Below are 26,752 nucleotides of genomic sequence, written 5' to 3'. Positions count from 1 at the left end.
GGACCAAGGTGGGGGTAGAACGCGGACTACCTTTGGCGAACACGACGCGACTCCACTCAGCTTCTGGCTAACGTATCTGACGTATCTTCAGCCAACCTCGAGGGTATTAGTGCCGTGCGGTATCTCGTAATACCTTGAATTGCTTGCCGCTAGGTAAGTCCAACCGCCTCGACTTAATCTTCATCCCATCCAAAAGATCCCAATCGTGCTTTCGATTATCGGAATTCACCGTCGTTATTTACGTTTCGTTCTCATCCCGGGCGGCTCGGTGGGCAATAATTTTTATCAATTTCGAGCGCTTTTACTTCGCTTCTGGACAATTTTCAGGGGCTGCGAAAGCTCGCACGTGCCACTAAACTCGCTGAAATCGATTAGCGGAACTACTTTAATATTTCAACTCTGGTAGTTGACGGCTTGAGACGCGGAATGCTTTCGATCGACTAACCCTGCAGTACGTCTGACTATAACGCAAGTTACTACTTGTGCGGCTACACTATCAGCGAATTGTGTATTTCAATATTCTAGCTTAAATCGTTGCAGGTGTTACAAAAGTTATTCTTCGTACTTTTTTATACTCTGCTTCGATTATCTGGTTTCGAAAATTTTCCAACGGAAATTAAGCCTTTATCCTTGCTTTAGCTCGCGTCGAATTTCAGGACTGCCTGTGAATTTCGGAATCTGGTTAAGCTTTGAAATTCGATCGACATAAAATTTTCAGAATAATTATTGGAAATTTGCAATTGTCGAAGGGTGACGGATAGAAAGAAAAGGAAGCAACTCGCTGTGAAAACCTTAAATATTCACGATGTATCTGCAAATTCTCCCAGGTTATTCCAAAAATGACGTATAAATGGTCAGTAATTGAGTATACAGTTCTCTCCGCTAGCTTGGCTGATTTGAACTCATTTTCCATGAATTCCTTCTATTTGCCAACGGTGTGGAAAATTTTTAACGAGTAATTTGATGTCGGAAAAGAATATATTCCCTTGTATGAAGGAATAGAATCCTGAATAAAGATTCTTCAATTGCAAAGTGTGTTTTCACTTGAAATAGGACGAACCATCATGTTACAAACTCCTTTTTGCGTTTCAACAACGTCGAGTCGATACAAAGATCGATATAAAAACAATAATTTATCACGCGATCTAAAACTGAAGTTCAAACACGTCATTCTTCTTTCTTTTTTAATATTAATCGAACCGGATGAACAACGACGTATAAACAAACACCATTCGTCAAGTCTATCCGAGCTGTTACAACGAAACGATTTATATTGGCACACGTTACTTAATTCGTCGAGCCGTCGCGACGGTAAAACGATATCAAGCATTCATTGCTTGCGATTAGATTCAGCCGATAGATAAGCCTCGGTCGAGGCAACGACATCGGCAGAACTGCATATCCGGTACGGTAACTCAAAAAGTTGCTACATAACCGAAAAAAAAAAATAAAAACAAGACGATATAAATAAACGAGCAAATAAAATCTCGAAGAATTTTCGCAAAGCCTTCAAGGCTCAACTGAAAAGTCGAAAATCACGGAAAATTTGATCACAGGGTTTTGAAGCGACGATTGGCGAAGTAATTTTGCTCTATTTAAGCACATTCTTCGTTGTTCTCGAGCTTATAGACTAACTTCGATATTCCACCACAGATATATTTTTATATAATATACATTTATATAATATATTATACACGTATGAAAAGTTACGTATGAGTCGGTGGGTGCAGCTCGGTTACGTAACGTGGGGCGAATCTCCGTCTCCGCTAGTTATTTTAACACAGCTGCTGGGCACAGATTTTTTTCCGAAGCTTCCAAGAAAAATAAAAGACTACAATAATATATTGACAAGCATTAGTGATTCGATTCCTTCTTTTTTTTTTCAACTTCTGCATACTTCGGCGCCCCAATTTATAAGTCGATTTATTTCCTCGAGTTCAAGCATATCGGATATAATATTTTAAATATCATTCGAGATTTTTTTCAACAACTTTTGAATATTCTGCCTTGGGCTCGTTTCGTAATTCCGATTTTTTCATAACGTGATTTCAATGTTTTCATGATATTTATTTCTGAGATGGAATGATATATTTTTTCCAATATAGGTTAAATTATGAATTCTCCCACGCTAGAATCTATCAGAGTAGAACATCCGTTTCCTTTTTTTTTTTTTTTTTTTTTTATCATTGCTGGGTCAAAATAATAACCTCGCACGGAAATGGGATTTTGAAGATTACGCTTTTTGAGAAATTCGTTGTAAACTGCAAGAGACTGACGATCAGAACTTGTTCGTGTGACAATGAAAAAAACTCGTAACATCCTTACAGTAATGACGTGTTTGAGGAAGCTCGCGAGGTTCGTTTAAGCTTTCGCGAATTACACGGTTTTGAACGGCTTCAGGGATTCCGGCCAGTCCAATTTTCATCCCTTAAAGAATGAAAGAAGTCGATACCACGCCAAGTGGTTGAGGGGGGATTTCGGCGAAGTTTTGATAAAAACGATTTTCTCATTTTTGAAATGACCAAAAAAGATGACTGATCACAACTTTCACATGTGATATGAAGAGTACGAAACCGTGATCTCGATTTCTTATTTCTCATGCCATTTCTTCATTTTCTCGTGAAACCAAAATGAATCGATATATTTTTGGTCGGAATTGCATGTAGAACACGATTTTTACGCCGTTTCTCGCGTTGCGAAGCATAACCTCTGATAATAGCCAAAATAAAAGACGCGCTACTCAGTCGGTAAGACTGACTACAGCATCCCCTTAATAACTGCACTTTCATTAAAGAATATTAAATTTTTTTTCTCAGCCCACATACCAGCATCATTTGAATCTTATAGGAATGATTATCCGACTACGTCGTTTATTACTAGTTTAAAAATATTACCTTTTTTGGTAATTGCAACACAAAATCAGTTTGTGAGGTTTACTCTACTTTTTTAGTTAAACAAAGCTTTAACGTCAATTTGTTGTTGCACAAGCATTAAATTTTCGCAACAGTTACAAGAAAATATAGCAACAGTGATCGTAATGAGAAAGAATAGTAACGGATACCAGACTTTCGGGTAACAATTACAAAACTAATTTTCATTTTCTACCTAGAACTATATTTTTCGATTGCGGTAAAAAATGAAAATAGTTAAGGACTGAGCGGTAACCGGAATTAAAAATTTCTCTCAGTGATGTGAAAAATATTTTTCACCCACGTTTCGACGAAATTCTCCCTTCAAATAGCGCGATATTATTTGCGAATTCGTTGCGCGTTCGTCTAAGCAAAGAGATCGCCGACGCAAATTCATACTTGCATTGGGTTGTCGACCGGAGATTCGTTTCAGCTGGCGCGCGCATACATTATAATGCGTTTGATAACTCGGAGCGGAAATTAGTTGTTAGCTACGCCCGACCAACTCCCCGCGCTCTTCGACGATCATCTACGAATTTCAATGTCCAATTATTGCGTCGGTGAAAAAATGGCGAGCAATAGTTGAAACTAATTTGCGATTAACGTGCGCGTTCCGTTGATAAATTACGTATATGTATGTACAGCGACGCGATGTGACTCAACATTTCTACACACATGTGTCAATATAAGATATTCTCTCGGGTTTATAAAATGCCGTGAATTATATCTGGTTAGAAGTTTAGTTTTTGATTTTATGATCAGTGATTGTGGAAGAGGTTGAATTGACAGGGATATGAAATTAATTAGGTTTCACCAAATACTGTTGAAAACGATCGTAAAATCGAAAACGTTAGATCAGATCTACGTCAGCTGCAATTACATGTTGAAATATTCGTCCCATGTACGGAATAAAATTTTATTCGATACGTAAAGTTTTGGCTCAACATTTTCTGTCACGTTGCGAGAAAACTACTTGTAACTAATATTTTATTACTGTACCTGAATGTGACGTTTTTTTCCATTGGTACTCAAGCTCTAAGTTATTTTCTTCGAATAGTGCATAGAATAATACATTTGTATAAAAAAAAATGAGCATTTTTTATCCAAGACGAAATTCTGTAAATATCATGTACAGCAGTTTTTGAGAAAAGCGCAAACAACGACAAATTTTGCTGTTTCCTCAAAACGTCAGAAATGCATGTCAAAAATGACTTCAGATTTGAGTTCCTGAGGGTCGAACACCCATATACACAAAAATGCAGCGATACCCCGAATATTTTTTAATTCAGACCTGTTTTCACTGGACTACGAAGGTCTGGCTTCAAAGAGCTTCCCGCAGCATGACGAGAAATATACCGGGATAATCTCTCGAAACTTGAAAATCAACTGCGCATGCGCGAGTTTTATCGGCTGTTCCTGCAGGCTGCCATCCCGAGTTTCAACTGTCAAACTGTTTCTGCCGGCGATGTAGTTGATACGAATTTTCGAGGTTAGAATCTGAAATAATTGAGGTGGTGACTCGGAAAGGTTTGGGAAGCATTTGTTATTGGATCGGAAAGTTGATTCTTCAAAGAACGGTCCGAATTTAATGCTTATGCTCTTTCAAAATTCAAACGTACACATTTTGCGTACGTTGGCCCGCCTGCATCGCAGACAAGAATATCGCTGCGGGAAGATTTCGCCGACCAATGAGATTGAATTATCCGGCGCATGCGCGGTTGATTTTCAAGTTTCAAGAGATCGTCCCGGTACAGTGCGGTAGGTCGTCTGGTGGACCAGAATTCAAGGGTGAACGTTAGAGCTCGTCTCTCGGCGCGCGGCGCAAGCGCCCGAGTGTCTCTGAAACAGGATCGATTCAAGGAAGCAATCTGGATTCCCGGATATCGCTGAAATTAGTTCAGTTGGTCAAGGGCGTTTCATTCTAAAAATCAGCTGAAAATTTTCGAATTAAATATGACCGGAATAAAAGTAATTACACGAACGAACAAACTCGGAATAACAAAACTGAATTTTCACCTTTTTCCATCGGCAAATTTCAGTTCAACTTTTCACACGTGTGTATTGAACTATGTACCTTTGATGTTAAGAAATACAGCTTTGCACGATCGGCGCAACATTATGTGAACAATTTTGACTTCCGTCGCGAAACGTGAAACTTTTCCGGATTCACCGGCATCGTAAGAAAAAGACAACTATTTTGACGGCCGGTTTTTCCTGACAGCAAACGTTCAATGACCACGATTGTCTTTGAATGATAAAGACACCGAGTAATATTGTTGCGTCATTTTTTCTACAGCTCTGATTCCAGTGATCTATCTTTTTTCCTGCAACCTTTCCGGATATATCCTGAAAGTTAATCTGACCACCTACTCTTCAACTTCCCTCAACATTCATTTGTTTTTATATTAGAATTTCTGTAGTTAAATAGTTATCGTTGTGTCAAATTTTTCAATCACAGATCTTTCAGCTCAATATTTCGGCCTGTATTTTGTTACTCAGAGGTCTTTGAGGCGCTGATGACGAACTGCTGTCATAATCAGATAATTTCTACATCCAAGATGGCCGATCCAATATGGCGGATGTAAAATCGACAAAAACTATAAAAATTCGATGATTCTGGGCGAAACTTGTTACTCTAAGGTTTTCTGGGGGTATACGAAGTAACAAAGATCATTTTAAGCTGTAAATTATCTGTGACAAGGCTAATAAATGAAAGTTTTTGTGACTGAAAGGCCTTGATGCCGGAATGTTTTTTAATCTGCAAGAAAAGGTGATACAATTACTAACTATTCAGTGTAACTATGGTTGTCAATACTATATTTTCTGGCTATACGGAAAGTTCAAACCTGTTCGTTCGGTTCGGTACACTTTTTTCAGTCGAACAAGTCCTTACCATAATAAAAAAAAAAAGAAAAGAACAGTAAGAAATGCTCGGAAAAGAAGACCGAAGTCCGTGCGATCATTTCCATTATGACATGGTCAAGTGCTAATGTGTTATCACGTGAGATTATTAGGCAGCTGGCGATAGGCGGCAAAATCGTGACTGGAGAGCTCGCATTATCGCTGAAATTATAATCGGGGTAGATTAGAGGTTTGATTAACCTTGACTCGTCAGAGGCAAAGCTGGTTTATCTTGAGGGAACCCGAAAATTCTGTACAACTCGGTCGTGACGGTTCGAAGCTGCATTCTAATTTAGAAATTTATTTACACTCGTATTTCATACTTAAGTGACCGGGTCGAAATACTCGAGGTAATTTCTTGCGTGTATCGGACAGGTATAATTTTTACAATCTCGAATATTGGGTATGATTTCGATTTGTTATCACAATCGTCACGGCGCAGTTCTGAGAATTTTCACCACAGTGCTTGATCGACGCGTTGTTTATCTTTACATATTACTAGTGATAACATCAATGTCGGTAAAAGGTAATTTTTCTTTTTTTTTTTACTAAGTTATATTGAATTACGAGAAAATTGAAACTATCTAAATTGATATCAGTCGATGAAAGATACGAGCATACAGTGGTGAAAATGATTATGAACTTACCACAAATTTATTGTACAAAATAGTTGTCAAATTACGAGATCAGGCTGCAAATTTACAAATTTGGTGTAGCGACGTAAAAAAAATGTTTAATTGTACTGAAATGTATAAAAAAACAAACAAAAAAAAAATACAAAAAAGTTCTCTGAATTTACTAAATTGCGTAGTGAATTTATTGTATTTGTAAATAGAATAAATAGAATAAATAGTGAACGTATGATGAATTCGCTGTTCCGTATCCGAATAAAACTTCCAACACGGTGTAGGAAGAAATAAGACAGAAATATTTAAGAACATAAATGTTCTCTTTATGACGTTTAGCGTAATGTTATTTAAATACTTCTCAAAATCTTGCGAATAACCATCTTCAGACTTTTCAGAATTGATTTAAGAATATAATACAAACAACCATTTAGTGTGACTATAGTTATACATCAATGCTATGTTTTCTGGTTACAACTAGAAATTTTGTTCGGTATGTGTTAATTCACACCGACATTTTTGTTACATGTAATTTTTTACAGTTTTAAAAAAATTCAACATCGCAATTCTCTTGACAAATCATTTCACAGTCAATTGAATGTTTGCACGATGCATGTAATTTTTTTTTTTTTGTTTTTTCCGTCCGAATCAGCCCCTCAAAAATTTCTCGGCTGAATACACGTCATGCAATTCTTCTTATCAACTTATATCTTTCTCAACGTGTATCTTTAAATCGGGAATAATTTCCGGCTATACTTACATGTACAGTCTACTACTGTTCTCATATTTTATCATAACTGAAAATCTAGTTTGCGTTACAGTATTCTTTATGGTTATGGTTAATTTTACTATATTCTCTTGAAACTTTAGCAACTTTTTGTAAATTTTATGTACACCGAGAGAAATTTTTAGTTCCGTTTACCCCTCATTCCTTAACAATTTTCATTTTTTACCACAATCGAAAAATATAGTTCTAGGTAGAAAATGAAAATTAGTTTTCTAGCTGCTACCCGAAAGTCTGGTATCCGTTATTATTCTTACTCATTACGATCATTGTTGCTATATTTTCTTGCAACTGTTGCGAAAATTCAATGCTTACCTTACGCGTACCTCGTATTTCGTAATTCCAACAATATTGAAACAGTTTTTTTAACGATACTTGTTTTACTGAATTATTCTAGATACTATAACAAAATGAAAACAATAAATACATGAGAAGGGCTTATAGGACTAAAAAATTTGACGTCAACTGAAAAAGAAAGAACAGATTCAATGTCACAAATACCAGAAGTTTTAATATCGACAGCAATAATTGCAATATATATTTACTCGTGCTACATTTTTCTGTAATCTCAACAATATTTAAAACTGCTCTGCCTGATTGCAGTGGCGGCACTTTGTTCTATTATAAAGCTTCGGACTCGGCTCACATCTGGCAGCGTAATTCGCGTGTATCAGCGAGTGCATGGTGGCCTATAAATATACCTAATGTTGAATTTTCTGGGGATGTTTACCGTCTCGGCAAAATCACCCCCGCCTAAAGAATCGCGGACCTGGCGAGCGAAATTAGCTTCGCCTCGGCTCGACGTGAATCTTTTCAACACTTTGAAGCTGGACCCTTTCCAGATGTTGTATAACACAATTGTTCCATATTTTATTGCGCAAAGACGAAGCGTGACTCGAGACGTCAACGAAACTTTTCATATAACCTGTCGACCGTTGTTATTAATCATCGGGCTTTTTCATAGACGAGAGGAATATTCGAGGCGAGGTAGGAGACAATAATTTGGCGCACAGCGTCGGAATCTTGATTTATGAACGCTGTGTAGCTGACTTTTTTTTTAATTTAACATAATTTTGCGGATCGCAAGCCTCGTCACGGATTCGTTCAAAGCTGGTAATTTCACTATTATTGGAAATCCCGGGGCGCGTATTTTCATCTTTCTTGTGCAAAGCCAGTGTACTGCCAAATACAATATTCAGGAGGCTTCTGTGGTATGATGAAATGTTTTTGCGAAAATACTCTTTCAACGTTGGTTCAACAAACTTTGATTATATTGAGTTGTACCTAGAATTTTCACGCACACGGGAAAAATTCGAAATTATAGTAAGTTGAACAAAATAGCGTCCAATTCTACACCGTGAAAATTTATATATATATATATATATATTTTCCAAATTTTCGAATTCTGTCATACAATTATAACAAAATCTTAGCGCCTAAAAGCTTTACTAAAATGATTTCAATTAACCTAACGTGTCTTTGCGCTTTATTTGAAATAGAATTTGTACATACGAAATTATTTTCAGAAACTTCCAAAACATTTTACACGTATGCGAGATTATTTTTAATTCGCTGTGACAAGTTTCATTGTTTTTTTTTTTTTAATTATTTGAGCGTCAAGATTTTTGCCGCCAGATGTAGGACATTGAATAAAAGATGTAACTCTACAGACGGAAATAATGTCCTCACGTTTCTGCACGAACATTCAGCTAATTGATTGATTTTATTTTTACCGCGAATCTCTGAATAATCAGCAAGTATCGAGCTCTATAGACGATAGATTTTGGTTATTTTTAAAAATCAAATTATTCAAACGCAGGGAGAAAATGCTCGGTGATTTCAAACTAAGGGGCAGAAAAAATTGAATTACCAACATCCACGAGAGGCCTGCACGTCACTTTTCACTGATAAGAATACGATCAATCGGCTGCGAAACATTACACAATGTGTTTTCGCCTTGTTTCTTGGCGTCCACACGACTTGACCCGGTTACCTTGGCTGGGTCAATAAGCTTCGGGACCCGCGTTTTGTCGGGCACGAATTGAGGACATGGAATTGTCCCAGGAAAGAAGAAATGAAGATTTTTCGATACGTTACAAATTAATTATATTCCTTCATACGATAATCGGATATTACTGGAAAATCTTCTGCAAATTTTCTGATAAAAAAAATAAGCACGAAAATAGAGTTGAAACGTAATAAAATAATTCATGGCTTATGTGACACAATTTCCAATGGATACTGATGATCGATGAATGACGAATTACTTTCAAGAATATTTCAGCTAGAATTTTAATGAAAATATTCACCAGACGAACAAAGAAGATGAAAAGACGAGAAACTCGCGTAAAAGCGTCGAGATTTGGCGGAGAATTGAAGAGAAGAGCGGAACGGAACGGATTGCAGATTCGCATATATTCCGGGAATTTCCTGCAGTAACGGCTAATGCAGCACCGCAGCTGAATATTACGTATGCCAGTCGTCTGCGGTAATTCTCATCACTGGTCCGTGGCTTGTCATCTCCGGTGCGTCGTCACTTCCTGCTTCGCACTTTATTCTCTCAATTCGTAGCCGCCTCCGAACCGGCTTAATTTAAAATCCCCCGCACAACTCGCGGCGTACAACGCGGCAAGTCCTTTTTCGTACTTTAGATTAACCGTCCAAACGTTACGCCACATTACATTTTTTTGACTACTTCCGTGCTTCGTGTTTTAAGTGTAACGTGGAAATAAACGCTTAGTATCGAGAGTTTTCGGTGAAAGTAACCACTCAACGCCAGGTGATAGGCAACCGAAGCTACATATCCGAAATTTAGTATTCAAAGTACAGCTACTGGACCAATGAAGCTACAATTTTTTTATTCACGGGTTCGAAATTTAGCTTGAGATTGAAGTCACATTTTGTATTCTTGTGTATTCGAAATGGACGTATTAAGGGATGAAAGCTACATTTTTTACTTAGGCGCAAACGAAATATAGCGATTGAAGGCAACCGAAGCTACATTTTGCAATTTTACAGATTTAAGATAATGCCACATTCTGTATTCCTTCCTATATATTCAAAATTCAGCTAATGCGTGATCGAAGCTACATTTTCATTTACTTTTGTTTTTTTTTTGCCACAGATTCAAAATGTAGCTGTTATAAACGAATGTAAGCTACGCTCTGTATTTCTATGAAACGAAACTACGTTTCATATTCCTACATACTCAAAATATCGCTATCGAGAAATCGAAGCCGAAATAATTTGTACCCCGATGTCTTCGAAATGTAGCTTTTGAGTAGCTGAAGCACACTTTGTGGTTCTAAACACCTAATTAAATTCTATCTTTCAGATTATCGGTGTTACGATTGGTATTCCGGCACATTTAAAATGTAGTTTGCACCCCGATGTCTTAAAAATGTAGCCGTTGATTAGCTGAAGCACACTATGTAGTTCTAAACATCTACTTAAATTCTATCTTTCAGACTATCGGTCTTACGATTGGTATTCCGGCACGTTTAGAATGTAGTTTTGGTTGCCTATCTGCCGGCTTTGAGACTAGACTAGCACGTTTCACAGAAAACTCTTGGTTTGTACAACGCGAATCCCGTACAACGCCACGTGGTTTCTTTTTTCCTTTTTTCAAGCGAGGTTCGGAGGTCTCAGCGAGTTAAAGTATACTTTTTAACCAGCTGTCACCGTTGATTGGTATTTCATTGCACAACATCCGAGACTTTGTAGCTCAACGCTCTGACAATAATAGATTAGCCTCTGCGTTGGTAATGAGTTGCGAGAAGCTCTTCTATGCGCTTGACTCAATTTGCACGATAGGTACGTATATTTTTATCATGCCTACGAATCCGGAGATTCGTTATACGCTATTGAATATCACCTTAACCTGATATTTTAAATGTGATATAATTTCTTCACATCGGTCACCGGACCTTGTTCATAATTTTACTCGAGTATTCCTGTGGGGAAAGTAGAAAAGTCATATTGCGGTAACATTCCCGCGGGATGAGAAAAACTCTGAGGAAATCTTGTCCGAATTGCGTGTGCGGAACGCTGCTGGGAACGGCGGTGCGCCTGAAAACTGTCAACCCGCATGCCGTCCGTGTATGCGATGTGTAAATAATAATAGCAAGTAGAGTAGGTAGCTCATAGGTGCGGCACGCTAAGAGTGGTGAGTCAGCGTACAAATAGTACCTGTGTAATATCGTGCCTCTTTGTAAGAATTGAACTGCAGAGCGAAGCCGTCGCTAATAAAACCGATTAGATTACGCGATAGGAATTACACAATTCTGCGGCAAATGGCAAACGGGGGAAAAAAAAATGAAAAGAAAATCAAACATACGATCCCAGCTTCTGTCGTAACTACTTCAGGGAAATACCGAATGGCGAGGAATTAACCGAAGAGTAGTATTAACAGCTTTCAAAGCTTTCGATACACAATTCGACCTGATATACGTAATATATGTAAAAATACTTTTTCACGGGCTTTCTGACCAGTAGGATTAATATCCCTCACGACTACGAGGTGCTTTATTTCACGTGGCAATTTCCCGTTTGAATAATATGTCGAAGAAGACATTCATTCCAATTATTATTCCAAACTTTTTCAAAATAATCGTTTAGTCCTGGCTTTATTTTAATATAAACGATAATAAATTTACTATGAAAAACTTCGGAAGGCCAGTTTCAGTCAGCCATTTTTGAAAAAGCTTTAAACAAGTTCCCTATCCCGGTTTATGGGTCGTAAAAAAGCTAGTATCATTTTTGAATACGATTTAATTACCCACACGGTTATATTCAAATGAGAAAGAGTCACGTATGGTACCATGAGAAAGTTGTTAGACCTAAGTTGAAGTTCTATGCTGAAGAAATTTCTTTGTGTCGTAAAATCTAACGTCAAGCTGCAAAAAAAAAAAGTCGTGATTCGATTCAGTCAATGTCATACATTCGGCATTCCCTCTATGAAAACGAAAAATGGAATTCTGACGTGCATATATCGATAAGAGTTTGAGATATATTTTGTTATCAATCGTTCTGCGCCATGTCATATAAGTCGTTTTTATTACAGGACATGTCCGTTCAATTATACAGCATACGTGACGACCGTTAACTATGTATATACATCTTCGCTCGATTTTTCGCACGATAATCGACAGCCTTAGACTCGAGTGTTCGTAGACTGTTCTGGATCGTTTGTCATCAGTTATACATACGTAACTGCTGTACATGTGTATTGTGTAACATAATATTATCAATGAGTAACTCTCATAAAATTGAACAGTCATTGGCATTCTGTTTGAACTCAACAGATAGAGTTGTTTATTCGACATCGAATAATTCACTGCCTCCATTCAAAAGAAATTGGATGATTCATGATTCATTCATGATGGATTCCATCTCATTTGTATTATAAATATTGTCTAAAAAAATTTCCGCCTCACCGCTGGTTTCGAATGACAAATAAACCAACTGGCTACGGGTCAGAGTTTCGAATTGATAAGATTCAACTGAGCGTTGCGTCAAATTAGGATATTTCTCTATTTCAATCATTCGATGTCAGTCTGAAATTTGACAATTCGGAACGTTGAACACTTTTGAGAAAAAGATTTATTTCCAGGCATCGCAGAAACGAATACATTCCTACGAATTTAAATCCCTCGTCCGAAAATATGCAACATTTTTTTTCCAATGTCATTTGAATTTAATTTTATTTCGAGACCGTTCGAATATTTGTCACCGTATCAACTTTAAATTTCACGTGGTTCGAACAAAATTAATATTCACCAAGTCTTGTAGTTAATTGGTAACCTTTGATGAAGTAAGAACCAAATTCTCTGCAAAGTGTCGTGAGATTGATGATGTCAAAGTTTTGCAAACAAAACTTTCATCGGAAAGCAAAAATTCACTGTCTTCGATACGTAAATCGTCTAAAATCGAGGCAATTGTAAATTCAGAATTTCCAGGATTCGTATCTTCTAATATCAGCTAATGTCTATTACTTTACTGCAGCATGAAACGATATTAATAGTCAGAGTCGCTTACAAACAGGGAGAAGCTTTCTTCTAGGAAGTGAAGGAATAATAAAAATTGCGTTATCATAAAACGATGGAGGCTTTGAAACAACTTTTCTGACAGACTCGAACTCTTTTTATAACTTCGGATCGTCGAAACTGTGACCGATTTCAAATAATATCGCTTCGAATTAGCACTGCGACTTCTTATGTGCTACATCTTGGTGCTTTAATGTAAAATTTTATTTATCTAATTTCCAGTATCCAGATAATCATTCCATCCTCGAGAACCGTGCTGTGATAGAAAATTGCAAACTCCCCACCAAATCATTGTTTCTTGATACTTGCTCTACGAATAATCGTTTTCTTTCGAAACTTCAAAAACGCGCGAAATTCAATTCTTCCGAAAAGTCCTCTCGTTCACTTTAGCGGATAATTTTTTCCAAAACATTTAAATTTTCACAAACATATGGTTACACCGAGAAAAATTTTTAGTTACTGTAAGAAATAAAATTTTTCTACGTTGAGAATTTTTGTGAATAAAAAGTGCGGTGACATTTTACTCCTTATTAGCCTTTCGAACGCCTTTTTTTTAACAGGGACAAATGTCAAATCGCTGTGCTTCTGGAGTGCAGGTGACGTAACGGGACACTTGAATTTGTCGAAGGGGATTTATTGCCCGAGGTTTTAAATTTCAAGTGGGCCTCACGCCGTCTATCAGCGGATTAATCGGATCAGCAAACAAGTGTGACATACATACATGCACGCGGACAATTGACGCGCTATCACTCGAGTGATAAAGGTATTGAGTTGCCCGATGATTATAAGCACCTCGTTTCTTATCGGCAACTTGTAGACGCAATAAGAAACTTACGCGCGAGTCGCGTCATTCCTGTCATGCCTTGTACAAGCGTTGCGTTTCAAGTCACGTGACACTTTGATCATGTCATCCGGTCTTTGATGCTTTGGAAATTTTTCCAGGTTCAAACAACGAATCAATTCAAGGATACTGGTTGTCCAAAAGGTTGAAATTCTATTAGATTCGTCGGATTTTACTCTGCAATTGCGCATTGTATTTGAGATAGTATTTTCAACAGATTCGACGGAAATGTCTCTTTTATCATTTTGCATCGTTCGTAATTATTTTTACTATTGAATTTGCTGCTGAGCGACAAGTCTGTTTCAGCTGCTATTTGTGGAAAATAATCTGGTGAAAGATATGGTGCAACGTTGAGTAGATATCGACAAATCCCTGGATTATTTTTTCAACGATTTTGAAAACGTATTTGAACGAAGTATCGATATCTAATTGTAAGGTTTTTTTTTATAACTACGACATATTCTATTTCTCTACTTTGACTTGAAATTATTTCGATAACTTTATGAATGCACAACGTACGATTATGTCCTACAAAAATCAACGAATAGTTCCGGTTTTTGGCCAACCAACCTCTTCAAAAATCAAACTCAAAAGGACGACAATCTTCTCGAGAACGTTCATCGCCCGTGAATTACATTTGCTTGTATAAAAATAATTCAATTCATGCACGCCGAAAGATATCTTTGAGCTGATATTTTTTAGTCAAGAAAATCAGTTCACTTTGACGAGCTGATTGAAAATTTCGAGAAAACTTGGGAACCTTTTAAAATACGAGGTGTATTCATTTATGGTGAATTTCGAATTGTATTTTATACCAGGGAAGAAACTCCCGATAATTCTTGAGACTCTAATATCGATTTGCTGTTTTTTCGATAGTGGTCAACGCGTGTTTATTAATTTTCTATCTTTTCCCCTCTTTTTACTCAAAAAATAATAAACAAATTTATTACAAACACACCGAAAATAGAAAGTTGAGTCAACATTGGTCGGAACCGACGCAGCTTTTCTGACAATCATTCAAGAAGTCACAATATCTTGGGTCTTATCGCTGAAGTGGTTTCCGATTTATTTGCACAACGAAACGCAAAAAGAAACTTCTATTTTCCATTCGTCAATAACAAGAAGGTCGATACTCAGACCAGTCCGATCAAGATTATCCAAGACAATAACGACTAATTCGTTGTAAATTAATCTTGCACCGTATAATTCGTCGAAGCTTATTGTTAATAACGCGGTATTCTTAAAACCGCGTAATCATCCATCGAACGGATAAATCCCTGTTACCAACAAGATCGACTCTAGGCGTGGTTGGTCGGACCGGTAGAGATTCACAAACACTACCAAGTACAGAAATAGGAACACATGCAGACACGACTGCGAGTATCCAACGACCTGCGTAGAAGTGCGTCGTCCGCGTCGCGACGCCGCCGCACGATGGCCGCGTGTTATTACGAATATCGACCGATCCCTGGCTCCAGGGTGTAACGCCGGCGTGCCCTCAGTTTCCCATGACCGACGAAGGATGGGCGGGGGTGCAGAGGGGGTGCAGAGGGGGGGGCGATATGCCTGGGACTACAGGGGTGTCGGCGAAAGCTCGCCCCTTCACGCAAAATCCCGAGTACCGAGCTTCCGAGCTTTCGCCGCCGCCGTCAGGCAGGAGGAAAGTCTTCTCCGCCGCTTAGTTAGTGATAGCGTAGATACTGTAGTGTTAACATCAAAATATATCCCGGTGCATATAAATATACGAATATATATATATATATATATATATATATAATATATATACGCGTATGTGTAGTTATATATATATATACATACGTACACCTATCCACACCTTCATTTCGCATCGAAGAACTTTATACATTTAATACATATATACACACGTACATACGTAGATGTAACAAACGCGCGGTCTGCAGGCGATCGGAAATATTTCATTCTAAAAACGATTTTACCATCCACGCAACGAGAAAAATGTCAAATTGTACAGGTTACTGTACTGCGATTTTTTCGGAGATTTTGTTGCATACGAGTATATATGCGATAGTATTCGACTGAAAAATTGGGCGAATTTTGGGAATTTTTTAACTGGGCGATGGATTGTTCAACGTTCGGTTCATTCGAAAGTACGTTGATCGAGTTTTTTTGAGCATGTTTTTTGATTGCGATGTATTGATTGAAAGTATTTTTGTTGATAATCTAACGCCACTATTTCGATCGGTGAGATGTTTTGCGCTGCTCGCAATATCTCAGAAACGGATGGGACGGATTTAGTTGAAATTTTGGAGACAGGATTCTTGGTTTGTTCATCCTGTGATCTGAATTTTCTTCGCATCAAATGGCTGGTGTTTTGAGTTGGGATTCGAGTTTTGTCCAAATCAAGTTCAAGTCAGTTCATATTTTATGTGAATCGGTTGAAACGTTCTTGAGGTGTGGTGAGCACCGCAAAACATTTTACCTTGCGCAATTTTCGATGTTGTTGTCAAAAACAATAGGCATAATCATACAATTTGAAAAAAACAATCCTACGATCGAATTGAATACCTGGTTGTCGAGATATAAATTCCCAAATCTCATCCTTTTCAGTCTTCGTCTCGAACACGCGCTTTTAAACTGTGTCCATTTTTGTTTTTTCGTAATCTAAAAATACAATTCCGGGTTCAAAGTGAGAATGGATTATTTTAGCTTTATACAGAAAGTTTAGAACGTGTAACTATTACTTTTGATAACTATCGCTCGTACTGTATTCTCTTCAAACTCTTACGATAATCTGATGTTGGTACGATTGGTTTTATTTTATTGAAAAAACAAAGCAATCCAGGCAAACAGATTGTAACATTGTAACGACCAAAAAATATAGTACCGACAACTACAAATCGGTGAATAATTTCTTGTGCCAATTTTTCTTATTACCGATACGATGTGAAAAAATTTATTGTAACGATACTCGTCTCAACAGAATTTTCCCGAGTACAATAAACTGTAACAAGTGAAATTTTTCTCAGTCCACCCAGCTATTTTCTAAAGAAAAAGGAGAGAGAAAAAAAAACACGATAACCTGGTGACAAAAATTTCGAAAAAAAAAAAAAACAAAGCAAAACAAACAAGTGCAGTGTAGACGTAAAAGTTTACGTATACACACGTTAATTAGCCGGGGGTTCGTCGAGGGTGCGGAAAAGGGGGTCTCAAATTGAGTGATTTTCTCGAGTGAGTCGGCCTTACAGATTTTTCTCACCACACCCAAAACAGGCGCTCGTCTAAGGGGCGCAAAACTGCAGCAGCGGCAGCATCAGCGAAGAGGAGGAGAGGACGAGAGGAGGAGAACCCGAAGGGCTCGATTCTCCCCTCCGAGGAGGCCGGCTTCCCGATCTGCGAAGCGAAGTGTCGTGTTGTCACCACAAACTTAATCGCGTGTTGTGTGCCGCGAGAGTGACACTTGAGATTTTTTAATCGACGACGGATAATTTTTTTGCACTTTTATACAGTACGATAAAATTCGATTGTAAAAACACCCTGCGGCGCGGAGCTGTCGAAGATTAGAATTTGGTCTCGTACTACTTTCGGCACAGCTGAAATACGGTGCGATATTTTTTGGCCAATTTTTTTTCTACTCGCTTACTGATCATCGGTGTTCAAATTTTACTCGACGATATTTTAGTGGAGATTTCTGTGTCGGTATAGTGTTGATTGTTTATGTACGTATACATAATTCGTATACATATAGGTACCTGTATGTACTTTGTACCTGGTCACGTCGGATATTTACCCCGCATCGAGTGACGATCGTAGAGAAGGAGAAAACAAAGGGGGAAAAAATAATAATTTATTAATCTCAGTGAAAATTGTTCGTTGTTTATCATTGCAATAGTTACAATGGGTGGATGTACATCGAAGGATTCCACTAGTGGCGACGCGTACGTATACGACAAAAAGTATATATTCTACAATTTTTATTTTTATTTTCATACATCTGTATCGTTGAACAAATCTTCCAGCTTCGGAGTCGATTTTTTTTTTGTAATTTCCCGTCTCATCGACGCTATTGTCACGACATTCGATCAAAGAAGTAAAGAAAATGGTATCGATTTGAAATTCGATTGATTAAAAGCGTGCGTTAATTATATTGTACGGTTATTTTTCCGAAGCCGATTACGGAGCTGAATAGGAATTTGAAATCTGTCGAGAAATTCACGAGTAGCATTTTGAATACAGTGAATTCAGAACAATTTTTATACCGAGTCTTATTTGAACATTCCACGGGAGCGAGAAATTTATCGGATGAAAGACATTCGAAGGGGAAAGTTTTTTTGAAACTGTGCATTAAAATTTCAAGTTGATTCGTTCACGTAGACGATAAGAAAAAAAGTTTAATGAAATAGACAAAACAATTTGTTCGACAAGCTTTCTCTTGCTTACAAGGAAGGCATCTGGGACTCCAAATCGCCCCTTGACATGCCTTAATTTGAAGGGTGGTTTCACTCTCTTAAAGCGTTTAATGGCAGATATAAAGAAATACGTACCGCTTAGTGTTTAGCCTACTGCAACGTATTACAAAAGAAATCAAACCGAAGAGATCGACCTGTGATATCTGCTTTGTTAGAATCAAGAATATATGATTAAATCACGGTGTCATTCTTTATATTCCTTCGGCTAACTGTTCTTCTTCATATAAGTTATTCGTTCTCACGATAATATGTAGTGAGTTTGACTGCGTGATGACAATACGCAAGTTTGTTGAACACAAACAAAAATTGTTCGGATTGATTCAATTCGTCACTGCATACAAGTGCCAGTTTTTATCAATTATTTACTTCATTCGTTTATAAGAAATGCCAACAGTGACTAAAATTTTCCGGTAACAGGACTTATCATTGTAAGACGCAATCTCACTACGTACATAACAGAAGTACACTGGTTCAAATATGCGTTGATAAAGAAGAACAAAGTTGATAAACCAATTGGTTAAACTAATTGAATAACCTCATCCTATCAACACTTTATTACTTGACTTTGAATGTGTAAAATGTATTTCGCCTGAGCAGTGTTTTTCTGCGATACTCAAGTTGTATGACAAAAGCATTTCCCATCGCGCAAGTAATAGTTACAGATTTTCAAAGTTCTATGTTTTCGTGGATACAAGCTACGGCTGCAAAAATTTTCGGTGGATAAATTCGAGTCGTTTCATCAATTAAGACGATCTTTCCGGATGTTTGTGAACCATTGGACTTTATGGCGATGCTAGAAGATCGCGAGCAGCTTAGATCTTGATCAAATACACACCGCCTCGAAATACCCTCGTGATTCGTCTTGTTGATAATAAGTTACAAGTTATAAAAGTCACATCTCGTTATCGCCGGGCATCTTTCAGCTCATATGCTTTCGGCTCGATAACGCTGAGAGGTTCTAATCCATCAAATTTAAAGGCACTGCTTACGTAATGAGCGATAAGAGGATGATAGTCATCTGATTTCAGTCCGAACATGGATAAAACTTGAATAGCTGGTATGAAAAAATTCCATTGCCAGTAAAGGATCTATCAATTTGGTTCATTGGCGCTGCAAGCGCAGAACGACCCTTACTCTAAATATGACGTAAAATTGGACGCTGTAAGAATTAAACCACAAATTTATCACGTTTACGCCAAAACGTACCGTGATCAATTCAAACCTCCCGCATTTATGCAATTCAACGTACACATCAGCAAAATACGTCTGCATTTATGCAATTCAAGGTACACATTATCAAAATACGCCTGCATTTATGCAGTTCAAGATATACGTCAACAAAATACGCCTGCATTTATGCAATTCTAGATATACGTCAACAAAATACGCCTGCATTTATGCAACTCAAGACACATGTAATCTAAATACTTCTTCGTTAATGCAATTTTCGATGCATTTAAAGGAAATAGCCTGCATTCATGAAATTTAGGTTATATTTTCCCGACGTACTGCTACGTTTATTCAATCACAAAGTTCTTATATGACTGACATATAACCTAAACGAAAAGTTTTAGCTCGACGTAAAACGACTATAATAATAATTGTGTTGTTAGAAAGTTTTTTCAACCAATGAGAATTTTGTAATAATGCTTTGGTCAGTTTCGAATTAAACATGAAGGAGCCGAGCTTCAATTCATCCAATTGAAACCCAGTTTTACGTATATACCGATCAGACATGAAGAAAATGAATAAGTGAACGTGCCGGTAAATAAACGATGGAATTGAATCGACAACTTCAGTCGGGATAAAACGTAAAAACTGGAAATCTCTTGTTCATAAAACGTCCAAACGACTTAAATTGCCTGTAATATCGCTATAGTCGTGGCAATACTCCGCCAGGATGAACGCTGGACGTAGTTTCTGCGGTGCTGTGACGAAACTGGCCCCGATGAACATCCTCGCGAAAATATTCGTCAGAAACTCAGGATGCGACAAACCGTGAGTAGCCGTAAGAGGCTGGGGGGCCGAAATTAGGCAGCATAAAAAAGTCACAGCGAGTGGCTTTCCAATACTTTCCTTTACATGGAAACCCGAGTCGCTCTGGCAATTGTTACTGCATTTGTTTCTGCACGCTCCTTTTTTTTTTTGACGCTCTTCTGTTTCTTGCCTGACGCCGCACGCGATTGAAAAGAAATAGCGTCATTCGTCGAAAGAAGCTCGTGCAGTTATTGAAAGGAATATTATATTACGTAAACTAGTGCATTAAACCAAAGGTTAGATCACAATCGCGCGTGCGACATGACCGCCGTAGAAATTCGCGAAGGGATGAATTTTTTCACGGAGCGATCAGAACCAGGGTAATGTCTAGATTCTCACGATTCATACGTTTATATTATTGCAACAGTATCGATAATATTTGTATCTAGTATATTATTGAAAAATATTATAATCGCTGTATCATCGTCATCCTAATCGCGTCTTGTGTGCAAGTGTGTGGTTGTACTTTTTCGACCCTGTATGTTTTTTTTTTTTTTATCCTCTTCTTCCCGTTTTAAATTTCACTTTTCACCGCAAGAGAGTTACAACCAATGTGACATTTTTTTCTTTTCAATTGAGGGAAAAGAGTTTGTTTATTCATTGAATCGCATTTCGTTGTCTTGCAGTAAGAAAAACACGATGGTCGACCAGGCAGTGCTGGACAAGCTTGAGACAGGCTACGCCAAATTGGTGGCGTCGGACAGCAAGTCGCTGCTGAAGAAATATCTGACCAAGGAAATTTTCGACCAGCTCAAGACTAAGAAGACTTCCTTCGGCTCGACTTTGCTCGACGTGATCCAGTCCGGATTGGAGAACCATGACTCCGGCGTTGGTATCTACGCCCCTGACGCCGAAGCGTACACCGTCTTCGCTGACCTCTTCGACCCCATCATCGAGGACTACCACACCGGATTCAAGAAGACCGACAAACATCCACCTAAGAACTTCGGGGATGTTGACACCCTTGGAAACCTTGACCCGGCTGTGAGTCATTCGCGACTTTCTTTCTGCTCTGTAACGGATAATTAAATTCAAGTGTACTATTTGAATATTAATCCGTGGAATCTCACTGTTATCAGCGAATGGTCACTCGTATTCGTTAACACGTGCGTTACTGGATAAAAAATTGTGACCGTTAACTTTTACCAATGAAATTTCACTGATTCATACTAAGATAGCGGATTGGACGAGCATGATCCAAACATTTTTTTGCCTCAACATTAAAAAAGTGAACGATTCGAACAAAATGTAATTCTTGTAGTATAAATTTCATTGGTCTACGACTCAGGACATAGAGAAACATGCTTGAACTTACAAAACCTCGTTTCGTTTGCGGGTTACATTAATTTAGAAAATTTGAGCGTCAACTGTGTCAAAACTTTGTGTCTAGAAATAACGTTGAGATAGAAATTTTGAAAAACTCGTGAATACTCTTTCCGATAGGTAAGACGAATGATTTTAAGAAAGAACGCTAAAGTGATTTAAAAATTCGATTAAAAAATGTAATCGGATTTCAAAAACAATTCTCTATATACAGTATTATAGTCTGATTCTTATAATATTTAACGTCAAATCTAATTTCAGGGTGAATTCATCGTCTCCACTCGCGTGAGGTGCGGACGTTCCCTCGAGGGCTACCCCTTCAACCCTTGCCTAACCGAAGCCCAGTACAAGGAAATGGAAGACAAGGTTTCCAGCACCCTGTCTGGTCTCGAAGGCGAGTTGAAGGGTACCTTCTACCCTCTGACCGGAATGGCCAAGGACGTTCAGCAGAAGCTGATCGACGACCACTTCCTCTTCAAGGAAGGCGACCGCTTCCTCCAGGCCGCAAACGCTTGCCGATTCTGGCCGACTGGTCGTGGAATTTACCACAACGACGCCAAGACTTTCCTTGTTTGGTGCAACGAAGAGGACCATCTTCGCATCATTTCCATGCAGCAGGGAGGTGACCTAGGAGAGGTGAGTTTTACACAGGAAGATAAAAATTTGAAAATTAACGATCGGATGTCAGTTTAAGATCTGTCCAAATTTAATACTTTTCTTCTACAATGACTCTTCTGAACATTTATGATAAACAGTTACTCGAGTTGTAAAGAATAGCTCAGATATCGATTTTGCATTTCAAATTGATTTAATCAGAGATGAAAAATCTTTCAGAGCCGATTGTTTTCGGTTTTTCTCTAAAGTTTAATATTGCTGTTTTCAATCAAAATCAATATCAGCCTAATATCAAGGTGATAAAATTTGACTATCGATGGTCTATCAAGGAAACTATATTTTTCCATTCAATTTAAGAAACGATTGTTCGAATCAAAGCAAACAACCAGTTATTTGCAATGAAAATTTCTTTAAGCCTAATTTTCAAAAAACCGTAGTTCCATGATTAATAATAATAATGCTAATAATAACACAATATCTTTTTACCACTTTACGGGGGAATCGCGAAAGTTTCTAGTAGAAATAATGAAAATCGATCAGACAATTCTTCGACAGTGTGTTCAAAAAGCACTCAGTTTTATTTTCCATCGTTTACTGCAGAACTTAAGTCGAAAATCGTTGTCACTCAATTTTTTCAATTTCACTAAACTTATAGGATTTACACAGAACCTTCACAAACATTTCAAAATATTCTCTCGTTTATCAAATCGTATGTATTGAACATAAATGTAGCCACATTTTCTGAAAAATTACTATCCAACTCTATGAAATTCCCTAACATTTCACAAAATTTCGATAGTGATCAATATGGAAAACGATCAAGGAACGACTTGAAAAGAGGGCATGAGGATTCCTCCATCGTATAAATGATTTACAAGTTTCCTACAAACGACACAACAATTTCCGAAAGGAGGGGAAAAAGTTGCAAAATAGAATTTGGTCCAATTCGAATGACGATAACTGGACGTTTAGTAACACCTAATACATCCTTCGTTTTCTCCAGGTTTACCGTCGTCTCGTAAAGGCTGTGAATGACATCGAGAAGCGCATCCCCTTCTCCCACCACGACCGTCTTGGCTTCCTGACCTTCTGCCCCACGAACCTCGGCACCACTGTTCGCGCTTCTGTACACATCAAGGTGCCAAAGCTGGCCGCCAACAAAGCTAAGCTGGAGGAAGTTGCCAGCAAGTTCAACCTGCAGGTAAGCTGAACTTGCAAGAATTCACTAGACAATTATTACCAAGGTCACTCGTTGTCAATATGTACACTTAGGGACAATGAATCTGAAGACGGCTAATTTTTTGTCACTAGACAATTATGTTGGCAACACACAAGGTCCCTAGATTATACAGGTCAAGACACGCGTGTTCCAGTTTTTCTCACTATAACGTGGGTAAAAATGTTCTATGCGCGTTCGCCCAAAAAATATCAAACTTGCATTACCGCATTAACCAGTTTCGACCAATCTTGCTCAATTTTTTGAGGTTAAGCATTAGCGTGTCGCGCCCTGAGTGTCCTGACGTTCACGAAATAAATAGAAACACGTATATATTTTGAGGTTAATCATTGTGACAGGTCAGGAATCAGAACCACACCGGGTGCTTTCCATTTATAGCACAGTGTGACACAGTGTACAAATTTCTATTGTAAGCGACCAATCCGGGAAAAGGAATAGACCAGAAATGTTTACACCGTGTCATATTGTGCTCTAAATGGAAAGCTTCCATTGTCATACCAAACTTTTGGCGCATTCTCACTAATTATTTTGCCCAAGAGTGTCTCGACCTGTATAATCTAGGGACCTTGGCAACACAGAGAAACCTACAGCGCCACAGTCGGCAGAGTGCGAAACAAACTCAATCTCAATAAACATAACATAACCCATGACCGTCGAACCTAACCTTAGAATACCGCGGGGATAATGACTTTCTTCTGAAATTCTCTGCAAATCTACAAAATCAGATTTTGGATAACGGCAGAGTTTTTTTTTTATATCAAGTTATTGGTTTACTAATCCCCACTTGAAATTATTTTACCTATAATGTTTCGACTTCATTCGTCCATTTGTTCAGAATTCATCTACCATTATGATAAACCCTAGTTCATGAAAATCGTTCAAACGATGCGATTTTTTCATAGTAGAGATTTAATACTGAGATATCATCGAAGTCAGCAATAATTATGCTGTTGAAGCTGAAATTTGTGGTTTTCGGAAAAAAATGTTTCTTTCAAGAAAGTATTGTTCCAACTATATTCAACTCGGCGAATTTCATTCATACTTTCAAACTTTCGTTACATTATACTGGACTGTACGTTTGGTCACAGGGATTTTTTTTTTTAAATTTTGTAACGATACCTCTCCTTTGTCTATCTATAATCGTTGAATAAGAATAGCTTCCGCTTTCCTTAGACTGAGAAATTATCTTCTTACCGACATTTTTTAGGTCCGTGGTACTCGTGGTGAACACACCGAGGCCGAGGGTGGAATCTACGACATTTCCAACAAGCGACGCATGGGCTTGACCGAGTACGAAGCCGTGAAGGAGATGCACGACGGAATCGCCGAGCTCATTAAGATTGAAAAGGAGCTCTAATAACTCGATCCTTTCGTTAAGAATGAAATAAAAAAGATATTTAAAGCAAAGAAAAGTAACAAATCATAAATAATAACTATTGTTTCACGCGGACATGTACAACAGCAATAACAACATGGAATAGAAGGAAAAAGAGAGATCAATTTTCACAACAGCGAACAGCGGAAACCCCTAGATTTGTTCCATCAGTCCCTCAGGTCGCTGCATTCTGTAAAAGAAAGTTCAGAGCTTTTTACCCCCGTACTAATTACCACCCTTCGTCTCGTTATATTATATATACATATATATGTATATGTGTAATACATATTTATAGCAATTAACACGCAGCTATATTAATATTATGTTATTATTGTAATTATTATTTTAATCATACGACTACTACGTTAAATTACTGTATCGTTATTAATAATTATTACTGTTATTATTATTAATTATATCAACTTTATCGTAGTTCCTTTTAATTAATATATTCAACGTATACCAAAAAATGAGAGATTAAATACTGAAAATAGTACGGAGATAGCAATTTTATGTATTATAACAATACAAAGTGCATCGCATGGTCAGTATTCATATTTATATGTTGTAACGAATTGAGAATTACAAAGAGCCTGGTATATACTGTCGACCTATGTAAGGAGGTATTACAAAACGATGTACGTTGTACATAACTAAAATGCAGTATTCCTCAGGGCACCGGATGCTGTTACATTATCGACTTGTTGTTGTTCTTTTTTTCGCTTTTATTATTGTTACGTGCTATGATGAAATATTCGTCGCCGCACAAACGACAAGTCAGTGCAGACGGAAAACGAATATTGTGATTTTAATAAACCGTTGTTATTGTTGGGTGTAAATTACACTGGTGTAACGGTCTTTGATCGGTCTAGCAGACGCATGCGTATAGAAAATTGTTCGTCTATTTAGGTATAATACACCATTATTATACTGCTATCACAGGCGCTTACAAAGTGCCGGATTTAATCTAGTTGTATTTGACTGAAGATTTGACCGATGTTTTTGTACACGCGCGAGGCTTCAGTGCAAGCCATCACCGCATTATGTACCAGCCAAATAAATTGAACACACCAAATAAAAAGACATACATCTAATCAACCCGATCGAGTTCCGTTTTCTCACCGAATTCACACCTTCCCAATAAACACACGATGCTATATGATACGTCATATATACGTAAGGGTGGTTTAATTCGAGTATTCATAAGAAGAAAGTTATACACGTTTAGAAATCTACGTTGTATGTACTGATAAGTATTATACGGCAGCGATAAACGTTTAGACCACGTTCTGAGAATTTCGTTTGTTTATTATACGTTTAAAAACGAACAACTTGATGACGCATAAATATAAATTCCAACATCAGTATATCTCACTGACGAAAAAGCGTTGAATAATCGTATATGTAGAAGTTGTATCGACTTGCAGCCTTCCACCGTTTAATTTCGACCATGATTATTGCGTTGTCAACTCTACTGATCAACGTCCAGAGTAGTGGTTGCAAAAAAGTATATTACTAGTAGATTAACACGTGTTTTGTATACCTGACACGTATGACTTTCAAACATTAATTCTACATCCTACCATCATGTAAATAGGTATGTTCGTTTCTGTTA

The 26,752-nt window shown here is 37.7% G+C and overlaps 1 protein-coding gene across 1 annotated transcript; it reads left to right on the top strand.

Annotated features, from left to right (window-relative positions):
* Nucleotides 1-26,235, top strand: LOC124182707 (arginine kinase). Its single transcript, XM_046570296.1, has 5 exons — nucleotides 1-153; nucleotides 21,214-21,571; nucleotides 22,172-22,546; nucleotides 23,529-23,726; nucleotides 24,970-26,235. Exons 2-5 carry the CDS (start codon nucleotides 21,227-21,229, stop codon nucleotides 25,117-25,119), a joined length of 1,068 nt encoding a protein of 355 aa, XP_046426252.1. The 5' UTR covers nucleotides 1-153; nucleotides 21,214-21,226; the 3' UTR covers nucleotides 25,120-26,235.
* The last annotated feature ends 517 nt before the right edge of the window (nucleotides 26,236-26,752 follow it).

This window comes from Neodiprion fabricii, chromosome 5 (assembly GCF_021155785.1).
Source record: "Neodiprion fabricii isolate iyNeoFabr1 chromosome 5, iyNeoFabr1.1, whole genome shotgun sequence".
In the NCBI taxonomy this organism is placed as follows: Eukaryota; Metazoa; Arthropoda; class Insecta; order Hymenoptera; family Diprionidae; genus Neodiprion; species Neodiprion fabricii.
Note: the sequence above shows the minus strand (reverse complement) of the source record. Positions and strands in the feature narration are given on the sequence as shown.